Below are 23,889 nucleotides of genomic sequence, written 5' to 3'. Positions count from 1 at the left end.
TTCTGAGGTCTTGTGGAGTTCATACCTCAAAAGGTCAGAGCTATTTTGGTGGCGCAAAGGGGACCTACATATACAGTATACATATACATATACATATACAGAATATACAGTATATTGCCTTTTGATTTTATTACACCACTCATCCGCTCTTGTTGCTAAAACATTATAGATCCATCAAATAGTTGGAGTCAGTTCTGGGTTCATGGCGAGATCATTCAAACATGTTGGTCTAAATTTGGTTGTGATCTCTTTGTTGACTTACAGGTATGCTTTGGGTCATGTTGAATGATGAAATTCCTTTACATCTTCAGCTTTCTAGAAGACACCCGAAGGACTTGGAAAATTGACTGGTATTTGTTGGTGGGTTTGTTTTTTTGGTTCTCTGGGTTCCTCCTACTTCCTAAACATGGTTGTAGATGAAATGTTACTATACTGTAGATTATTTCACCATTTTTGTTTTGTTTGGAAAGAAAGGATAGGAGTGGAGGAGAGACTGAGAGAAAGTCACAGAGTCAGAAAGTGAGCGAGAAAGCACGAAAGAGAGAGCGAGAGAGCGAGTATTATGCAGGCATGATATGATGCTATAAACAGATGCAGGTTTACTGTTACATAATTTCTGGCGGCTCTTAAGTGAGATCAGTAAGCCTTACAGTCCACCAACCATATACCATCCCTCTATAGCCACAGTTTCTACATTAATCCTACAGAAGGTTTTTAACACAAAATCCACTATAGGTGTGCAAATGGGGTTGAAACCTATAATGTAATTATAATATATGTATGGGAGGGAACATGGGACTTTTCAAGGACGTGACGTTCAACACCATGTAACAAATGCAAGTTTATACGGATAGAATTTATGTATATATTCAGACCCCTCACCCCACCCCTTGTAGTGTGACGTCACACTGCCTACGCCATGGCTCCAGCTTGTGTGATTAGGGCGAGTGTGCCGCGCCCCCTCGGCCCCGATCAGGAAGCGGAGCGGAGAGAGAGAACAGCGCTGGCTAGAATGACACAGAAGCAGCTTTGAGCTGTAGGACAGACTGCGGCTAAACCAAGGACCAGCTCCAGCACGGCTTCACAGCGTCATCTCACCCAAACACACAGCAACGACGAAAATGCTCATCAAAGAATTGTAAGCAAGCGTTTTTTTTTGTGTGTGCTTTTTTCTTCTTATTGGCGTTTTGGGAAAAGGAAGCATCCTTCGGCTGAGTAGCGCAGGTGGACTGGCGTTTCACTGATCCAGGCCATGGCGACATTGTAAAACTTGACTTTGACGTCAAATCTCGTCAAATGTATCCCTGCTTTTTTACTGACATACTGTCCAGATATACTTGTTTATTGCCCTGATGCTAATAGTTACAGTATCCAATCTGTTTGTGTTAATATCGCTTGTATTTTTCCTCCACAATCCTTGGTAGCTTGGTAGGTGTTTTGACATCTCATTTTCTTTTAATCTGCTGTATTCATTCTCTTTTCTAGAGCAGTTACTGCATGTCAATTACTGATATACAGTTAGACAAGGGGCATCATCCTATAACACAGCACACTGTGGTACTAATTCTAGAAACTCGCTTATTGATTTTTTTTATTTAGTTATTTTTCCAAACTTTGTTTTGTTTACTATAGAAACCTATAATGCTAGGGCATTCTTTTTAAACGTGTGCAATTTGAGATGATATGTTTGGTGGCTTACAATCATATGATGCACCACATAACTAAACATCTCTACCGGCATCCTGACATGCACGCGCTCTCGCCTTTACGCTATCAGAGGGGACATATGGTTTATCAAGGTCATAACCAAGTTATCAGTCGAATCATGAGCATTAATTTATAGTATCAAATCTAAATTAGGACACGAGATAATGTGACATAAATGTTAAATACCAGCTTGACAATATTGTGTATTATTCGTTTGGAGAGTGAGGAAGGCTTGGAGCACAGTCCAAGTCTGTGATTGGTCCGTTCGGTCTTGTGCGTTATCCATGAAACGCGTTCAAGGACCTTACGCACGACGGAGTGCTGAGTTATGGCTGCTGAGGTCGTAACCTACTACTGTGACGTGCTGTGTAGTATTTGTAGGTCTAATGTACAGGTTGTGATCTGAGTTTCTTTTGGTCCTTCGTGTCATAAAGGTCACAAGGTATAGAGATTATGGAGATTTAGCCATAACCTTAGGTTTTAGGGTTCTGGGTTAGTTCCTAAGTCGATGGGTTATTATCTTTGTGAAGTTTTGGTTCAGATTCTCCCCATGTCTTTGTGGATTTCCTGCAGGTCCTGCATATACTCTCACTTCAAAAAACATACATTTTCTGAACTGAATTACCCATGGTGTCTAGTCATGTAAAGGGTGTTATCCCACCTTACTCACACTGTTCCATGGGTAGGTTTTGGATCCAGTGTGATCTTGACCTGGGGAAAGTTGTTACTGTAGATGATTTAATGAATGAATATGTATTTCATGACTGTTTGTAGATTGTTTGTGAAAACATGTATATGCTTTTTAAGTTTGATTCAGCTAAGTGGTTTATTACCTTATTACTAGCTATTTGTTTTAGCGGAAAAAAAAACTGGCGGACTGGTTATGGGTTGAGCAATGGCTTTTGGCATGCGCTGTCCATGGTACCAGATTTTTCTTGGTTAGTAGTATAGGATAAATTTTATTCATGCATGCCAAATATAATATTTTAACTCATACCTTACTGACTGAATTATGCTTTACTTTTTTATGTTTTACTTTCAGGTCACAGTCATATTATTATAATAAAATATTTGGGTATGTTTTTGGTTTTTGAATTTGGGAATGTAACCATGTTTGTGGTTTTGTGAAATTTTCATGCATCACCATGAAGTAGTGATCTCTTTCTACTTAGGTTGTGAACCCTGCTGTGTATTTTGATGGACTGAACCATCACCTATTTACAAATGTGTAAAAGATTCAAAAGTCACAGAATCTAATCAAAGGGAGTAGATGTACATTATGTATATCCAGAATTTAGGCAGAGGGGTACTGTGACTCAGATAGATGTTCTTAATGCAGGAGATCTTGCTGTCATGGAGGCAGAGGAGAACAGAGACACCGGATCTCGAATAGTGACCGCTAGTGACTGTGCAGGCTATAGAGGTCCTTAGGCAGAGAAGGTGACTCCTGGTGGTGTACAGTATATTTTACATCACAACACCTGCAGCCTTAGACAACCTTGAAAGCACCCTTCTCTTACTATGGGAACTGGAGCTGAACTAGACAGCACACTTTGTGTCAGACGTGTGGCAGTGAAGACACAGCTAGAAGTAGTTTTTTGGTGTTTGACGTCATAAGACAGATAGGAGCGTAGATGGGAAGAACCAAAAGCCAGTGAGCCACTGGTGTCATCTTACTCCTGAAGAGTATTAAAAAATGCAGGCAGTACAGAATGAGCTACACTATCAGTGCCAATAATAATCACACACCACATCTTCAAATTTCTCTTTCACAAGTTTATTTGAAAGTGTAGTTCAAAGATTCTGACATATTACATGAATGGAGTTAACAACTATAGGATCACTTCAGAAAGAGTAGTAAAATGGACCTGAATGGGGCCATTTTAGAAAAGTGTTAGATATGGAAAGAGATGAAGTTTCTTTGAGTAAAAGGAGTGAATAGTTTAGCCGATGGCCAGCAAGATTTACCCAGCCAGACACCAATGAATAAATAGTTTGCATATGCAAAGCATCCAGACTTCATGGTCACACTGGCATGACCTGTCTTAATTTCTCATGTCAATGGTATAAGAAAAGGAAACATGGTTGTAAAAACTATGGATTATGAATATAACTATTCCAGTTTTAGTAAATCTTAATTAAGCAAGTAGATTAAGCACTATGTACTGAGGCCCCTCATTGATGTAGCATAAGCTATTTATTTTCATTAATTTCCAGTAAGGAAATGTTCCTGAGATGAGATCGTAAAATAAATGCAATTAAACTCCACAGTATAGATTAGTGTGGTTGTACAGAGGTGAATGATACTTTTATGCTGACTGGTTTGCAATCTCAATCTTTTTCTCTTTTCGTTTCAGTCGAGTGATCCTACCAATTTCTGTGGAGGAGGTAAGTGCTAAGTATGCACTCATTTTGTGTGTGTGTGTGTTTGTGGTGTGAAGCAAGATTTTATACAGCAAATTCCTTTATTATTCTGACTGCAAAAAACCTTTGAGTTATGAATTCTTTGCTTGTCTACAAAGGCTTGCCTTTGTCATTTTGAATCAGATCAGTCTCATGCATGTCAGTGAGCTGTGTATTAGTCAGCACTACAAGGAGGGAGCCCTTTCACTTGGTCTTGCTGTGTGTTCTTTGCACACACTGAAAAAATGACTAAATTACTGCTTACCTATCTGCCTGCCAATATTAAATGCTGTGTCAGCAGTCTAAGCCTCCTCAGCAATCTCTCTGACTTGATAATTTAATAATCCAAATTTAGCCACACAGTACACCAGTCAAGACGTTTTTTTAAATCAAACACCTTTCCCCCGGCATTAACGAAGTATCCCTGCCTTCCATATCTTCTATGTTCTTTTCACTGCTTCTTTATCTTCTATGATTCTTTAGTATGTCACTCAGTTCAGCGGTTGCCTGGTGTTGAATAGCCAATGAGACATCTGATATCACTGTGTCCTGCTCCCCCCCCATTCTCTCTACTTTTCCATCATTTCATCCTTTATAGTTTCATCCTTTGATATCCTGCTCTATCAGTTAGTATGTACAGTATAATTAGGATCATAATTTTATAACATATACTTACAAAAACACAACAAAGCAATATTTACTGGGAATACTGGGAAATAGCATCCCGAGTATGTTCCAATATAATTGAATGTTGTTTTTTCTTTAACTAATACAGAAGAAATCCATTTATTAAGAAACATAGTTAAAGGTCTTACTGAACATAAATACACATTTTGTCCTTTCAATTTTCCATGTATGTGATTAACTTGAGCAAAAGAAATGCCTCATCATATTACTTTTTACTTATAGCTATTACACAGTGTATCCAGCTGAAACAATAAACAAAAGAAAAACATAAAAGGACATTTAAGAGCAATTGGTGTCAAATAATGACAATAAAAAACAGTAAAACATAGCAAAACAGGAAACAAAGGCCATGTCACCAGTTGCAGTATATATTTACAAAATTAAATGTACTTACCTGGGTTCAAGACAAAAGTTAAAATTAGCTAGCCATGTGCACTAATGTTAGCTACTCACAGGGCAGTGTAATTCCTACTCTGAGGAAATATGCCCTGTTTCATATATATATGAGCTCACAAATGGGCTAAATTAGCTGGTGTCGCTGTGATCGAAAACTTTAAAGAAATCTGTGCAAAGAAGCAGATCTATGTAAGCAGATTTCAAACCCCCAACCCCTGAAGTGCAAGGCAGACATGCTCAGCACTAATCCTCCACTCGCCCATGAGGATTCCCAATGATTGCATGATGTATTTGCATATAGCCTGTGATAATTATAGAAACTTGTGAATTCTGCAAAATTATGAGATGCTGAGGCTGAGAGATGTGATGTAATGTTGTGATATATAACCTGACACATAATCTATCAAATGCTAGATTTGTCAGAATGCTCACCCCTTTAAGCTGCTTATACCAAGGCTAATGCCTGAACATGTGCGTGGGAGTATCTACATCTCATGCATTGAGAATTTTGAATTTACACATATTAGACATCCTGAATGATGTCTAACCAGATATACAGAAAAAAATCTGAATGTAGCTTTTTGTTTCTGGTGAAAGTAAAGAATTCATCCAGTGAGTGATTTAATAAAAGCTTATGAAATTTGGGTTATGTACGGTACATTTTTCCAAATTAATGATTAACATGTGGTGTATGATTCTGGATGTGTGTCAGTAGTCTTGTTGTAGCCTATGCTGAATGATTGGATAACATATGATATTTTTTGCTGACTTTTTAAATTTATATCAGCAAAACTAAACTATACAGTCTAAACTTTGCATTAGAATGTTAGTCAGAATGACTGGCTTTGCTCAAGGACCAACCTTTGAATACTGGCAGTGCTTGGAGTTACACCTACACCTACACCCTTCTGATCTGTAGCTCAAATGAATCACCACTTCCCTCAACTTGTGTGCACTGCATATTCACTTGCATTAAAAGAACTAATTTCAGTGCTTTACTATATTAAATTTCTGCTGTCTTATAAACATACAAAAATGTATTCATTGAAAATAGTTGCTACAATAAATAGCACAAAATTATTCACTAATTTTCAGAGTAACTTTTTCTTGTATTTTACTCTATTTTTCTTCTATAGCACTGCGTACATTGTATTTCTGTAGTGGATCTGTACAGTCTTAATTGACTACTTTAAATTGCCATAATAAACCATTTGAATTCATTTTCATATTTACCTATCTGGCATGTAGATTTTTAAAATCTGGAAATTTGGTTAAATTACCAGCGTGCAAAAACCTCACACAGTAAGGTCAGCAGCTTTAAATTTACACCTCTAGTGTCGATCAGAGAAAGTTGGAACACAGTGTACTTTGGAGAGCAGTTTATTTAAAGGTGTTAATTGAAGATTTTCTTCACAGAAGCAGGTTTTGTTTAGTGGTTCTGTTTTAAGCTATAGCTAAACTAATGTTAATATGGATTAAAAGCATGATCATGTTTAATAAAGGGCTAATATACCTTCTGTGTTACATTATCATTTTATGCCATTTAATATCTAAACAGTATGGTCTCTAGTTTGTTCAGTGTGTTGCTTTGTCTGTTACTGTTTTGTCTGAGTGAGCAGTCAGGAAACTATCCACAAAAAGAGGCTAAAATAGTCATTTAGGTTATTGTGATATAGGGTTCATTACTGAATAGCAATCAAAAATGTACCTGTATACTACCTGCACAAGCCCTCCCACCCAGCTTTTTATTCTTTTTTTTGTCTTAAAGATAGCTACTTTGCTAAACTACTCAAGATCAAAATCTGTCTCTCAAAATGTTAACATTGGGATTACTACATAGTGTCGGAATTCAGAGCCTGCCTCCAAGTGGACACATCGCAGGGTGAACCAGGGTCTTTTGTCTTCAGCTGAATAGAAATTAAAATATAATACTTTGCCAAACTAAATATGGCAGATACGGAATAAAACAATGAAGAGACTCTTCAGACCTGGATGAGAATGAGCAAACTTCTTTATTGCAGCCAACACTTCCATTGAGCTCAATGAACAACCTCACAACCTGAACAATCACCACACGCCCACGTAGATCATCTAAAATCCCCAGAAACATCCCCTTCATATGTACCTTAGTGCCTCTGCTAATTTAAGTTCTGCTATCTGAATTAACTTTAAGCTTCTCCTTACATCTGAGATGTCTGAGGACTGAATGGCTATTACCATATTAACTTGCTGTACCTCTCAGTGCAGGTGTGTTTAAATCAAACTAGAACATAAGTAGGGGTGCTGTTTAGGGGAAAGATGTAGGTGATCAGTAGGACGTGTGACAAAGTCATGTGACATGCAGAGGCTGATAAGCATATATGACATAAATATGACATATTTTGTTGCTCTCATAGTACATTATTGGGTACTGCATATCATGATGCATTATGACATTATGAGATTTAAAATACAGTATAGTCCCCACTGTGTTTTCTACGGCAAAATGGCAGAACGCCAAAATAATGCATTATATAGAAAATAGGGCATAGTTTTGGACACAGCTAATAAATTCTTTTGTAACTGCAATTATATTAGTAATAAAGGCATATAACTATGTAGGTTGTGGCAATCATTTGCCGACATGGTTTGCCGCTATTTGGTCCATTTTAGTATTAAAAGTCCAAAAGCTCATCTTTTTTTCATTCACAGTGACAATAATCCACATATATTGTAGGAAAATGCATATGTTGTGCAAGATCGTTCACTCAGCTGATCGTGACAGGATTTTTTTTCATCTGGGTAATAAAACTGACAGCAATGGAGCCAAACCCCAAAGCCTGATCTTTTTTTCTTTGTCGTGAAAGAAGCATATTAAACCAATAAATCATTCATGGAAGAGATATATGGTCCTGTAGACTGAAGAAGAGGCTGCAAATGCACTTCTCTTTTTATCCTTGCACCTTTTTATTCCTTATTCTCAGTTCTTGTATGTTTGATTCTTATTCCCTCTTACCATCTCTGTACCTCTGTCTGAGGTAATACATGTTCTGTGAAACACACACATATTAATATATGTGTGTGCTGCACAGTGACATAGAGTGCGAGTGGACTGGGATTGGCTGGAAGATGTAGCTTATGATTGGTTGAGACAGGATGATGCAGAGGTTGCTGTTTCATGGCTCAGTGATGTCTCTCTCTCTCTCTCTCTCTCTCTCTCTCTCTCTCTCTATCTCTCTCTCTCTCTCTCTCTCTCACACACACACACACACACACACACACACACAAACATTCAAAATATCTGTTCCTCTATACCCACCTTCTGAACATGTAAATGTGTATACTTCATAGTCTTTCTCATACTGTATTCTCTCTCTCTGCCTCTCTCTCTTTCTCTCACCCCCCCACACACACATTCAAATTATTTGTCCTTCTATACCCACCTTCTGAACATCTAAATGCGTATACTTCATAGTATACTTCTCATCCTGTATTCTCTCTCTCTCTCTCTCTCTCTCTCTCTCTCTCTCTCTCTCTCTCTCTCTCTCTCTCTGTCTCTGTCTCTCTCTCTCTCTCTCTCTCTCTCATTTTGCCATATTCCTGTCATATAATCCTTGACACAGCACTAAAAATAAAGGCAACTGAAGATGCTTCTCTGCACTCCCTCCTGTTTTTTCTACTTGGCCAGTGTAGTGTGGATGTTTGTGCTAAAAATAGTCTAGTCTGCTTCCTCTGTCTCTATGTTACAGATGCACACATAGTATATGAAGACATAGATATGGATTTGATGCATGACTGTAATTAGAATGATCACTTTGGAATTTAATTGTTATCTTTTTTCATTAAACTTCCCTTGTGCACTCCTACACTCACATCACTCCTACACTCACATTTCTCTCAGCATAGAGGTGGCAGGAATAACTACAAAACGATCCAAAGCTGGCCTTTTTGTATCTACATATCTCTCTTCCTTTAATAAGTTTAAGAATGTCATTGGTTTTTGTTTCACACAAGTTTAACGTAAACTGCCCTCTGATTAAAATGAACTATGCCTTCAGAGAAGAAGACCAAAACCAGAACAACATGAACATTGTCTGTCAGTTATTTCTATGGGGCATAATTATATAATTTGTCACGTTTTTTTCATATTTCATTTTGTCAAATGTACAAGTCAATATATAACATAATAAGCTAACTAACAGTTAAACAGGACTGAGCTATTTTTTGCGTTAAAAATATATGCTACATTATAACATGGGTGTATATGACTGAGCTAAAATGTACAAAATACAGCATAACACTAAAACAAGGGACTTTGATACAGATTATGATGCACAATATATGCTCTTTGCAGGTCCAAAAATTTGCATGTGCACATGACTTGACTGCCCAGAGGGAGAGTTTCTTTCTCTAAATCTTCAGAAGCACAATTTCCTTCTCCATCATTGTTGATAGACAGATAGTGTTTTATATAATGGAATGAATTATAAACAAATAATGATGCACAGTGATTAAAACTGTCAGTTTACTTTACTTGCAGACAGATCTGTTCAAACTAAGCTCACTTTTAATGCACCTTAACACAGGTGTGTCTGCCTTTGTGTATATGTCTGCGTTTGTATGTATATTTAACGTAAACTTCATTTTTTAGCGGGTTAAGGCAAGGTCAGATTTGAGTCAGTACACAAAAAATGTTTTTCTCTGCTTTACATGGTGTCCAAAAAGTCTCTATAAATAGGGGAAATTTGTAAGATTGCCAAGTCGTCGCTCCCACTCATGATGAGGTTGTGTTATCACATCTGGTGTTATGCATGTATTTGCATGTCCATCATGACAGCTTCCTGATCCTTCCTTAAGAATGATTTAAATATGTTTTTCTGTTTTTTTTTCCAATATGTTCTTCTGTTTGGCAGAACATTAAAATTAATTTCCCCTGTGTATGGATATTTTTGGAACACCCTGTAGTATAGTTTATTGAGAGATTTGCTTGATTTCAGCAGCACAAATGTGTTCTATTTTCCACCCGTTCTAACCACCAAGGACTGTGAAAATCATCTGGATATCAAGATCTTTCACATAGGAATGTATGATGCCCCATTTGCATCTTTCCATTTCTTCTTCTCGTCTCATATATTAGAGCACATATACAACATAGCTATCCACTCTGCAGCCAGTGAGTACAGTTGGAGCTATAGTATTCCTGTCCTCTAAAAGTGGTGATAGTATCCTTACATCTCATCTGTTTAACCTTGGTGAGTATATTTTATTATTATTAGCACCTTTTTTGCTAGAACATTCCATTGCAAATGTTAACATTGTTAGCCTAATTAGCAAACACTCACCACGCTGTTCATGAAATCCTCTATGAACTTCCTCTATGTAGTTTTTGCTTTCTGCTTGGTAAGCAATGCTTACATCTCATTCTCCTTCCTAGGACTACTGTACGTCAGTATGCACAATGATGCATGTTGATTTGAAGTGACAACTTACAATATTGCATCATGTATGGCACACAATGCTAATGCACAATGTGTTTCTGTTAGCACTAGACAAATCTGTCCAATCTACACATTGACAGACATCGACACTGCCCTGTTGAGTCCACTGCTGGGCTCAAGGCTATAGCAATATTCTACACGACTAAGTTATTACCCAAGCTCTTACCCAAGAACTTTGCAAACAAATTATGGCTTGGTTTCAAGGGTGAACTCGGAAATGAGGTCCCTAATACTGAAGCAAGCCATAAAATTCATCAGCCACAAAGACCACAAACCAAAATATGTCTTTGTCTTAGTGAGCAGAGCACCCAGAATTGGTTGTCCAGATCTGGGAAATGTTTGACAATATGCAGGTGATCCGTGTTTGCCAATGCCATGACAACACATTGCTGATTGTGTTTTTTTCCCTGGCAGAGCAGGGCAGTTCATTCAGACTATCCTCACCATCCACTATTCACATTTTGATCTAAAACTGATTCTTGCAACGTTGCACAGAATTCCTGTTTGTTGCCCTGATATGGTATGCAAGAACTTGTTTTACATGTCTGTTTTTTGTGGTCACTACTCTTTGAAAGCTTTATTCCTGGACAGATCTGCTGTCTCAAATGGCCTTAAAAAATTTGTTTGGCACTGTCAACCAGGACACATGTCCTTGTGGGTTTGACTAACTGTACCCCAGTAGTTTTGAAAACTCTCCTGAATGTAAGAGCCACTAGTATGAATGTCTTGTGTACCCTAGTACACGGTACATGGGTAGTCTAATAACATTGTTACAGTCTTTCTTAAAGGGACATGGTACCTCAATCTACCATAATCACCTAAGTGTCATATGTGATCTTGCTTATGTTCTGGTGTCCATGAAAGCCCATTCTTACAAGATAAAGGAACTGTAAGAAATGCTCTGAAACTGTAATTTGCTAGTTATAACTTTGCAGATTTTTTTTTATTTTTGGGAAAAATTGGGGACTGCATGCCCTGGCGATAAGCCAGATGTCTGTATGCTGACCTTGAATCTGGGATTCCTGACCAAGGTCATATTGCTCAGTTTTGTGATCATTTTACCTTGGATTGTTTTATAAGCGCAAACCTAGAGAGAATTCTGTTTTTGTGCCTGGTACTGTACAGTTTTCACTTATTAATACTTTAAAATGAGTCCTATTCCTTGCATGGGCTATATAGGTCATTGTCACCTCCCCTTGTTGCTTAGGAAGGGTCAACTCTAGTTACACAAGATAGGGGTACAACAAATATTGATACATTTCACTTCAGCAATGATAATTAATAAATAAATAATTAGAAAATAGTAAATACATTTTAATTATCGTCAGAGTTTTTATTCAAACTCAAAAATACTTTCCTCTTGATACTCAAATTTTTATCTTTCACTAAAGCTGAGGAGCTCCACTGAACTGAATACATGACACTTGCTATGATTGAGGAAGGAACTTTCAGCGCAGTCAATTAAAAATAAGAAATTGCCTTACACACCTGCACAATTTGAAAGAACACATCTTGGTGAAACTTTAAGTAAAAGCTACATAACTTTGAATATCAGTAATGTGGCCATTAATATGCAACATCTAGCCATATTATAATAGGGAACTGATATGATTGACATATGTGTAGCTATTTTTAAAATACATCATGGTCACAATAAAAGTCTTAACAACAGACGCAGTCTGGTCTGCAAGTTTGCATTACTGAAAGTCTAGAAACAAGTGCATGTAACTGACAGCATGAACTAAACTGAAGTCACTGAAGTAGAGGGAAACTGGCATTGCTTACAGAGACGGTAGTGTTTAATGCATGCTGTGGTACAAATATGAGCCTCATTTATCATTTATCATTATTACTACAAACCACCATATGCAAGATAGTCCCCACATAAGAACCTAATGAAAAACATGTGGATTAAATACACAGTAGGTCTTTAGAAATGAAATTTGATTGGCACTTTTTGTTTTGCAACCTTAGTGTAAACAATTGCAAACAACTTTATTATGTATATATTTTCAGTTTTAACCTATAATCTGAACACAAAAATGGGTTGTATTCTGTTGACAGGTTTTCTTTAGGAACACATTTAACTGAATCAGATATAGAATTTCTGTAAATTTTAAAAAGACATTATAATTATAATTAATACTTGTAGCTTTACTATGCTGTTAATTTTATTGAATACTAGCATGTCTTCTCATACCTGATTAATGGTATAGAAAGTAATTCAGCACTGGTATATAAAATAAACTGGTATACAGTATTTATTGTGCACTAAGTTCCAGCCAACCTTCAAAGTAATAATCTTGTGTTGTTAGGTCATTTATTTTATTGCTATGACAGTTATTGATTATCTCACAAATTTGTGGATTAAGCATGTTATTGATTTAGAAAATGTGTACTGGATCATGGCAGAGGTCTGTTTACACTTATAACATGAAAGGGTGGTGGAAACTGTTAATAATTCTAAGCAAAATAATGTGTTGTGCAATGAGGCTGTGTGAATGTTAATAAAGCATAAATATAGCCAAATCACATGCTGAATCACTGCTAGGTGATTTTAGTTTAGTAGAAGTTAAGCAGTAGGCAGTAAGGAATCCGGAGCAGGTGGATAGAATTTATTACATCTCAATGGTTCATGAAAATCCACATTTATTTGATGCTTTTATATCAGCAACAACACCACATTACATTATTGCAGTAAAAAATATTCCTTTTTTTGTAATAATTATAAATGGTCTTTTCCTGGTATAAAACATCTGTAGGTTTTTCTCAAGACTAATTACAAAATGTTGCAGCAGAGTTGAATCAGCTTAGTGTAACAAAGCTCCCTCACTAATATGCTTGAACTCAGTTACAATAACTTGTCTGTTCTTCATGCTTATTTCTGCATCAGTTTTTAAACAATCATGCCTGGCTAGTGTATTGTTTGTGATCTCAGGATCTTCTGAACAGTGTTAAAGGTGATTAAGGAGTGAAAGAAGCCTTTGTTCTGCATGCACAATGTGTGCACAACATGAGAAAATGGCCAAAGGGGAGAAAACAGAGAATGGGAGCTGGAGAGAGTGAGAGAGACAGAAGACATACTCCAGTGATATCATTTAGTAGAGACATTGAATTTATGCTGATTCAAATGCCTTGTTAATTAAAAGGTTTTATTTGGGTATCTGTATTTGGAATTATGTGGACTCCAAATGTCACATAGATTCATTGCGTTTAGCTGAAATTGTTGTCTTGGTATGTCTATTTATGTCTATTTATTTGTGTGTGTGTGTGTGTGTGTGTGTGTGTGTGTTGTACAGTACCAGGTAGGTCAGCTGTACTCAGTAGCTGAGGCAAGTAAGAATGAGACAGGGGGAGGAGAGGGCGTGGAGGTCTTGAAGAATGAACCATATGAGAAAGATGGAGAAAAAGGCCAATACACACACAAAATCTACCACCTGCAGAGGTGAGTTATTACACACAAACACACACAAACACATATTAAATACAGAGATAAAAACATTTAGTTTAATATACTACATTATATATCCCCACCTTTATTTTTTTTAGTAAAGTTCCCTCTTTTGTGAGAATGCTAGCCCCAGCATCAGCTCTCAACATTCATGAGAAAGCCTGGAATGCTTACCCATACTGCCGCACAGGTATCACAGACACTACACACACACACACACACACACACACACACACACACCCAATCACCAACTTCTATCTCTCTGTTAAATAATTAACTGATTGAGCAGAGTGGGAGTGGAGTTACAGCACAGGGAACTGAGGTTACCCTGATGGCACACAGACACACACACACACACACACACACACACACACACACACACACACACACACACACACACACACACACACACACACACACACACACACACACACACACACACACACACGCACACACACACACACACACACCTCCTTTGTCTTGCCTATACTTGCCTATACTTGTTTAACTATGTATACTTGATTTTACATAGTTAAATCATTGCAGCTATTCAATGCTATGCTACACCTAAACCTAGCCCTTGCCTTATCTTCAAGAACCCATTCACTTTATAAATCATATACCAGCTGCATTATAATTAAAACAACAAAAAAATTTCCTTATAGACAGCCAAAATTCCCCAAAGTTCAACACCTTAATTCTTATTCGTATAACATAAATATTTTGTATATTTTTGTGTAGTATATACTATGAATATATACTTTATAGAGTAATATATTACTATACTATAAGATGTACTATATTACTATATTATATAGGTACTATACTATAAATTATATTATAAATGATGTGTCCTTTCTCCTTCCTTGTCATTGCTCTCCATTTCAACAGTAATCACTGTGAGTAGATGACCACCTATACTTCACAACAAACACACACCAATAAATGTCAAATATCACTTGTAATTTATTAAATATAGTGCATTATAATGATGCACTTTTCCTTTAGAATGAGTACATGAAAGAGAATTTCCTCATCAAGATAGAAACATGGCATAAACCTGACTTGGGTCATCAGGAGAATGTGAGTACTGTTTATTTGGCTGAAAGGTCACTCATGGGGTCTCTGTTTCTCAGAGGAACTAAATGTGACTTTGTGTTGTTGTTTTGCTTTGTGTGTGTTTCGCTTGGCCTGTGCAGGTACACGGTTTGGACCCTGACACTTGGAAGAAGGTCGATGTGGTGTATATTGACATCGCTGACAGAAGTCAGGTGGAACCGAAGGTAAGAATTGGTTTCTTGTCTGTTTGAATAAAAAGAAGTTATTATTTGTTATTTTGAGCCCTTGTTTATACAGAATACAAATTCAATCAGGAGGTGTCAACACAGCTGGAATTAAATTTATTTTGGCTTAAAATACATATGTCAAAATACACAAATCATCATGGCTCAGGGGGCATTTACAGGTCCTCTGTTGATTGAGGAAAGTTGCCAGAAAGCACAGAGGTAATTTTACTGAACACTGTACAACTCGTTGCAGTTCACCTTATTTCTCCTTTAGCATTTCATATCTTATAGCACCCTTTCTTTGCTTCATTATATATCCCATATTGGTGATGCTGCAAGAAAATACTTAATTTCGCCTTCTGACTGTTTTTGCCTGCATTGAAAGATGGCATTCACATCTATGTGATGGCATCAAGTTCCCTGACTTTTATTATGTGACATTTTATAATACAGTCCGCATCATTATGTTCAGTTGTTGTTACTTTTATCATAGCAGAATAGCAGAATAATCTGCACTGCTACCTGTTTTTGAGTTTTCTTTAATATTTCAAACATTTATTAACCTTTCATAAAAGAAAATACATTCCATACATTATCCTCATTATAAAAATCAGGAATTATTACACAATACTAGACATATGCAATAAGAGATTTGTATACCTTAATAGGTACAGTATAATGAATTCAAATACTTTAATATATTTTGAACAATTCTGACTTAAGTGTATAATTACTTAGGGACAACATTGCATTAGGTCCTAGTTCAAGTGATCCCACACGTTTTTCCTGGTATAACACAACTGACCTAACTCGTGATATTCTTTATAAGCAAGTGTTGTTTCAGGGAATCAAAAGCATGTACAGGACAGGACTCCAAAGGAACAGAAATAAATCACCAGACAGAATGAAGTGCCTGGCTCAAGGGTTCAGTGAATCGAGTTGTCCCCACTCCATCATTTGGCAGATGAATGAGTACAATTGGTGAAGTGGACGTGTGATTTTGAGTTGTAATGTGGTGTTATGCTGCCCTCTGCAGGACTACAAGCCAGATGAAGATCCGTCCAAGTTTAAATCTGCCAAGACTGGCAGAGGACCCTTGGGGCCTGACTGGAAGGTGCACAGTATACTACTTTAATATCTGCTGTTTAAACATAGCTTGTCTTTTTACATTATTTGTGTGTCTGGGTGTGATTTCAGAAAGAACTGCCCAAAAAGACAGACTGTCCACACATGTGTGCCTACAAACTGGTAACAGTGAAGTTCAAGTGGTGGGGACTGCAAAACAAAGTGGAGAGCTTCATTCAGAAGGTGAGTTCTACTGCATTCAGTGCTTAGGCAATGCACGCATGCCTCAAACTATCATTTGAAAAGCCTGAATCAATTTAAAACTTTGATGCCTGGTGACGCCTGAGATAGGCACAGGCTCCCCGTGACCCGAGGTAGTTCGGATAAGCGGTAGAAAATGAATGAATGAATGAATGAATTTAAAACTTTATATCAACTATGGGATATTCAAAAACATTGATGAATTAACTTATCTATAAAATAGCTAAGGTACAGAAAAATAACCTATTTTCCATAGTAGATAGTTATAATAGACTACATTGAAGCTTTTTCAAATGTACATGCAGTAAAGATAAATAATAAGTTTTATTATGAGAAACAGTTAACATTACAGTAAAATAACATTCGTTTAACACAGTGAGCTCTCTACTCTTGTTTCAAGTAGTTTCAGGAAATATCTAGCTAGATTATTTTGTTAAAATACAACACTACTTGCATCACACTAGTTACTACATTAATTTGAAAATAGGTCAGCTACTGGCTATATAAGTCTATGTAGCTAGTATTACTGCTTCTTGTAGCCAGCTACTATCTAACACAGATTTTAAGTTAATTCCTATATAATTATATGAATAAATGAAAATCTGAATGTAATTTTTCTTATGTTATCTCACAAGGAGTGTACGTACTTCTAGGTATCTTTTTCCTGTTTAATAGTTATAGTAGGTTTAGCAAATAAACTACATTGGTCCAGGTTGTTTCTTACAGTAGTTAAAACGGAGTGGTCCTTAACCTTGTTTATTCCAGAATTTATTTACTCTCCCTGTGTCTTTGTTTTGAAAAATGGCATGCCTCTTGCAGTGAATATTTTACAACCAGATGTATCCGAAGATAGTTTATGATTCCTGAGCAATTAAGGAGCTGTTTAATGAAGAAAGGGATGCACTCAAGCAGAAGAAACACGGCATGCTATTTTGAGCTAAACAACTTAAAATCCTTGAGTGTTTGTGAGTCTTATCTCTGTCCACAGCATCTGTGTGTGGTTTCCCTGGATAGTAATTTATAAATGACACAAGAATGGAAAACCTGTTTTCTTGAAATGCAGATGTAAATTAAGCATAGAGGTAATTGCTGAATTTCTTATATAAAGGTTTTAGGATGAGACAGATTTAATACCATTTCATATATTGTTTTCATATTGAGTTTTGTGTAATTTTTTTCCCCCACAGTTCCTCCCCAATATGCCTTTTTTTTTTCAAACTGTTGCTCATGCTTTTTTCTCATGGAAGCATAACATAAGAAAGCAATATCTCTTTCGCATACATGAGGATTGGCTAATGTCAGTGTGATTAACAGGGGAGAGAGAGAGTAATGCCAATTTTGCATCTTTAAAATCCCAGCCAACTGGATTTAAACTTTCAATCTCTAAGCAACATGGTGAATTCTTATGTATTACCTGTATGTTGGGTATTGAGCGCATGTTTCTTCACAGTACATGTGTTTATTATACAGCACTGTTATATACACAACACATATTTGGCTGTGAAAACCTATGTGCACTTACTATGCAAATGAAACATCATTGATCAGCTATTGTTCTCTTATACTAACCTTCTACTTCTTTCTGTCTGTCAACAGCAAGAGAAACGCTTGTTCACTAATTTTCACCGACAACTCTTCTGCTGGATTGATAACTGGATTGAGCTAAACATGGATGATATTCGTAGAATGGAAGAGGAGACCAGGAGGGAGCTGGATGAGGTGAGTGACAGAGAGAGATAGTAAGAGAGAGAATGTGTCAGAGGGAGGGAAGAAATCCACACAGAGAAATCACCAGACCGTTTCTCTGCCATCTGTGTGTAGCTCTTGCGTTATGATACTGAATTGTCTTCTTCATTATTCTTACTCTTAATATGTAATGAAAATGTTATCTTTTTTAAACATGTATTCATATATTTTTTATAAGCCTTCTTCTTATTTAGAAAAGAAATGACACAAATTGTTAGTATGAGACTCTAACTAACAAGTTCTTAGCTGCTAAATTATTGAGTGAAGCTGATAATGAGCCCGGACTGTGAGGACAAAAGCAGCAACCAAACAGAACAGGACACAGCTAAACCGGTCAGACGTTCTCCTAACATTTGTAGCAACGGTCAATAAAATGTCACTGTAGCTCCTCTGGCTCTGTAAACATTCAATTATTCATTCATTTTCAGTAACTGCTTTATCCTGGTCAAGGTCATGGTGTAATACAAGAACATTTTAGGATGCCATGCACACATACATTTATTCACACCTATATGTAATTTAGGCAAGACATCATGTTTTTTAGAGATGGGAGTAAATTGGATAAGCTAGAGGAAACCTACATAGACATAGGAAGAACATGTAGGACTGACATTAGCTCAAGCTCAGGATGAAACCAGGGACCCACTTGCTACAGCATCACTATACATAATTACTTAAATGTAAAACTCAGGTTTCTTTTTTCTTAAAATTTCTGCCGCGTGTTTTATATAAAAAGCCTGCATATTTTCATGCCACATATCTTCATGTAACACCTGAATGTTGAGAAAGAAAAAGGCTGGGTTTATCATTGATATTTACTGTGCAACTACTCAGACGTTATTGTGGTTTCGGTTAATAATATGACATAATTGCAGACGAGATGAACAACAGATGTTGTGAGGAGGCTTTGCTTACTGTGTTGTGTACATGGCAGCTGGGCGAAATCTGCAAATGAACACGCTGTATGACAAAGCATGGGATTGGAGCGTTCCTATGTGACAGTCAAAATGAAATGCAGAGATTATATGAGATTGTATACTTGTTTAATTTTTCACACCCACAACTATTACAAAATGAATTGCTCAAAAATTATACTGAAGCTTTATTCAGTTTTATTCTCACTGATTAGACTAATTAGTCACATTGAATTACTTATTACATTTAAATGTAATTAAATACATCAAAGTAAGGTGGATTTGAAGGATCTACATAGACAATTTGAAATGCTTGCAAATGTGTATTCACATAAAAACACAGGAAGAGTTCACAAGTTTACGTCTTTTCCACACTGCAATCAAGCCTGTGTATCCTATTACACTATTGAAGGATGTACACATTTATAAAATGCACTCGTTTGGATAAGAAGGTGAATTGCTGATTCTACAACTGAAAGTGTGTAATGCAGATGTTTAATGCAGCTTAATGATGGGTGGAGGATACAATATCTGCAGGAGTGTCTGGGAAGGTTTTTTTTTTCACAGAAAATAATGAAGTGATGCTGACATGAAAAAAGTTGAGTGGAATAAAACAGTAACGTGCAACCCGAGCCTTTTGACTCACATCACTGGTCACATCGTACTACACTTACAGTGAAAAGATTTTATTTACATTTTATTTAGCAGAAAAACAGTCATGTGCACATCTCTTCCCTTCGTACAAAGGGATATCAAATTTTTGATGGTCCATAAAGTCCAAAAATGGAAATAAAAAAAGACTATTTTTTTTCAGCATTTTATAATCATTTAACATTTACCCTTTTTTTTCTACCACTACAACTAATCACCATCTCCCTATTGTAGAGTCTGTGATTAGGGATTGTTTTGATTTACTAGTCTTCAAACATTAGTAAGTATATTTTATATCCAAGTGAAAATGTTTTGCAGAAACCTTTGTAACTTCAACTTGAATTTTCTGTTTCACAATTTATCTTGTTTTGGAACGTCAATGTTGAATGTCTAATGTTTGCTAGTAATATTGCAAGCACATTATGAACACTTTGAGACGAAAGATCGTCAATTGTGAGTGAAAAAAGATAGCTTTCAACAACAATTACTTATTTATAGAATTACTTCTGCAAAAAAAGAATAACAAACTTTCTCTTTCTGTCTGTCTCTCTGCTGTTTTCTTTCGCAGATGAGAGTGAAGGACCCTGTAAAAGGGATGGTGGCTCTCGAGGACTAAATCTCCTGTGTATAGCCAGAGTGTGCTGCTGTTTATATTGGTGTGTAACAGAGGTGCCGGTCGCATTGCCGTATTGTGAAATTATAGGCTTCCCCTGTCGTCAATTGTTAGGAAAATTTCCCTCAAAATATACATTATAAATGACTTAATTAATGGTCTCATGTTACTCAGGCGTGAGATTTTAAATTTCTCAACTTTTTTCTTTCACCTCCTACTTCTTGATGAGTAAAGTTACAATCTCTTTCATTGTCTCCCTCTATCACTCACTTCTGTAATCAGCTGCATCAATTTGTAAAGAAATTGGATGATTTATAAATGTAAATAAATCTTGTGCTTCTCTAACCAGACTGATAATACAGTATGAAAAATAGACACACAATAAAGATAAATAGGATTCATAAAGAGCAAAAATAATCTTTTTTCATGCACCATCATGAAAACTGACACAGCTGACACACCACAGAAAGACAATTGTGCTAAAATAATTAGTATGTCAAAATCAAATGGTGGTTCTGTATATATTCCCTTCATATTGGGAGGTGAGTTATTCTCAGCTGTATAAAAAGTTTTTCAAAGTAATTACTCTCAGTAACCAATCTTAGATGTGTTTTGCGGACCAATCTGACTCTCCTCTGTGTTCTGTTTTAAACCTCTTGTGATTGTTGAACCTTATTGTTATTTTAGAATTTGATTACATTCATCTTATCATCCTCCACTGAAACAGGAGCTCATTTGTAAATTGGGCCGGAATGACAGGTGCTCATTTGTGTATTCAGAGGTTGAGGTGGGGTGTCAGACTAATATATTATATATATTATTATTCATCATTCATCAGGGCAAAGTCAGTAAAATAAAAAGACTACACTAATTGTTCTGTGCTTCTTGAACTTCAGAAGTTATTTCAAGTTCACCAGCATCTTATAGCAATTGTTGATCAGTACATTGTGCTTCCCTGTGGATCGTTTAGGATGTTTAACAACTTTGCTTTGTCCTCTGTATGCACAGTGTGTGCTTAGTCATTCTGTGTGTGCTCAGTTTCTGTCGTCATCCTCTCGTCATTTATTTCCTGTGTGTATGTAAGAGAGGGCAGAAGAGGGTCACAGAAATGAGTAAAGTCTGTGTGTGCATGCAGATTTCTGCTGGAACATACATAACTCAAGCATGTAGTCTCCAGCCATTTCTTGTTGAGACGACTCTACAGATCAACAAAGCATGAAAGATTTGGTTTGTTGACAGCGAAGTTTTGTTGTCTGCTTTTAATGGCACACATTCTAACACTTCTAACTGATAAAAGGAAACTTTTATCTGGGTTTTAGCAATAATGCTCACATTTCCATCTCATCTCACACTTTATTTTTCAATACTAAAACTCATCAATGTCTTTTAGATTAATTCATATTGTCCCTAGAAAGTGTCAGCACTTGACTGACTTCAGGAAACGAGGATTAATTTGAGTATGGTTGTCTGACTGTATTTTATATATATAACTCAATGTGTGTGTATGTCTGAAGTTATGTTATGTGTTTGAGAGATGTTTAAAATATGGATGGACTGATGGTTCGCACTTTTGTCCACGTAGCTGAGTTTCACATTCAATACTGTACAATCCCATTAGCAATACTCCACCGCTGCATCGGCCCTAGGAAACCTTTCATGGAGCTGTTTGGATGTATGTATTGAATTGTACATAGTATATAAATATGTGTAGATGAATACATGCCTATATATAGGTCAGACTGTCCTGCCAATCCATCCACATTCATTTTACACATACAGTACACCATACTTTGTTTGCAGGATGGTGTATTTTTAGGAAAATCCCTAATGCTGCTGTAGCTCCATCAAAGCCGAATATGAATTGCAGTAAACACACTGATTTGCTCTTTGCATTACTTTGGTGCAGTTTGGTTCTGTTCTGTCAGGGCGAACAGCTGGAAAGGCAATCGGTTCTGAACCATTTCTGCTCTGAAATCATATTGTTAACATTGTTAACATAAAGGCATCTATCTCAGTGTCCTCAGATTCCACATCTTTGGCAGGACAGTGTTGAAAAATATATATAAAATATATTTTTTGTTCCCTATTGTTGTCGTACCTGCAGTATGTCATCAAGTCTCCGAGCCCTGTTGCTGCCTCTTTTAACAGGTGAAGTCTTTCAGAGATGTCACCTCCAATTTTTACTGACCTCAGAGCAGTTGGCTATAATACTAAAAAAAAACCCAGAGAGATTCAAATCAGAGAAGCTGGTCTTTGACTAATAAATGGGCAGCTTCTAACCAGAACGTTTGTAATAAATATAAGAATCTTAATAAGAGGTGACTAAGCAGAACATCAAATGACCTGATTCCTTGCCCATGCAGAAAGAAGATCATTATGCAGAGACTCTCGTATAGCTATGTTGTTAGTACAGTTCTCGTTTTGTCGTCAGGTTTACAAATCTGCTAATTCAGAACAAGAAATGTTTTATTTTAAAAATTTTTGTTTAATGTCACTCCCTTGCTTGTCATCTGTTTTTAGTTTCTTTTACTGTGAATTTGTGCCTTTTGTCATTTTATCCTCTTGACTACATGGAGATGTGAATAAAATAAATATGGAATAAATTGTGGTGGTCCTTAAATTCTGAAGATTGTGAATTTCAACTTCTGCAACTTTGTTAAATTTTTGATTCTCTCAATGACTTCACTGTCTTTACCCCAATTATGCACAGTCTGAACTTCAGGACCACAAAGAATAGAGTATCAGTCAACTAGAAACAATGAGTTAATGAAGGTCGTCAAAGCTTTAGTTATGTCACCAATTTAGTTGCAGTTATTAAATGGTATCTTTTAGAATAAATAATAATAATCATTTATTACATACAATGCTACATCTCATGATGTCATGACCTTGCTGATGAAAAGAGAAAACTCCGAAACAAAACATGAAGTAGAGAAGCAAGGTAACAACATGAGATTAATTTGATGACAAAAACAAACATTAAAAGTTAGACCATGAGTGCTATGCAAGACATGACATAACTATTGCTCATTATACAACAATATGATTTAGGTGCAAAGCATCATGTGACTTGATGAGTGTTGGGGCTGATGTGAATTGTAGGTCTGTGTCATTTTTGGTCCACCATGATGAAGTCATTTATTTAACTTTGCTAGGGCATCATCAGTTACGGTAGTTGTGTGTACCCGACTTAAACTGTTTTAGCTTAAGAAGACACATTGTTATTCCATAT

The 23,889-nt window shown here is 36.5% G+C and overlaps 1 protein-coding gene across 1 annotated transcript; it reads left to right on the top strand.

Annotated features, from left to right (window-relative positions):
* The first annotated feature begins 974 nt into the window (after window positions 1–974).
* Window positions 975–23,226, top strand: pitpnab (phosphatidylinositol transfer protein, alpha b). Its single transcript, XM_060896493.1, has 11 exons — window positions 975–1,138; window positions 4,065–4,095; window positions 13,970–14,115; window positions 14,220–14,311; window positions 15,013–15,020; window positions 15,130–15,204; window positions 15,321–15,404; window positions 16,444–16,521; window positions 16,605–16,715; window positions 18,330–18,452; window positions 20,613–23,226. Exons 1-11 carry the CDS (start codon window positions 1,122–1,124, stop codon window positions 20,658–20,660), a joined length of 813 nt encoding a protein of 270 aa, XP_060752476.1. The 5' UTR covers window positions 975–1,121; the 3' UTR covers window positions 20,661–23,226.
* The last annotated feature ends 663 nt before the right edge of the window (window positions 23,227–23,889 follow it).

Source organism: Tachysurus vachellii, chromosome 20 (genome assembly GCF_030014155.1).
Source record: "Tachysurus vachellii isolate PV-2020 chromosome 20, HZAU_Pvac_v1, whole genome shotgun sequence".
NCBI classification, from domain to species: domain Eukaryota; kingdom Metazoa; phylum Chordata; class Actinopteri; order Siluriformes; family Bagridae; genus Tachysurus; species Tachysurus vachellii.
This window is presented reverse-complemented; position numbering and strand designations above follow the sequence as displayed.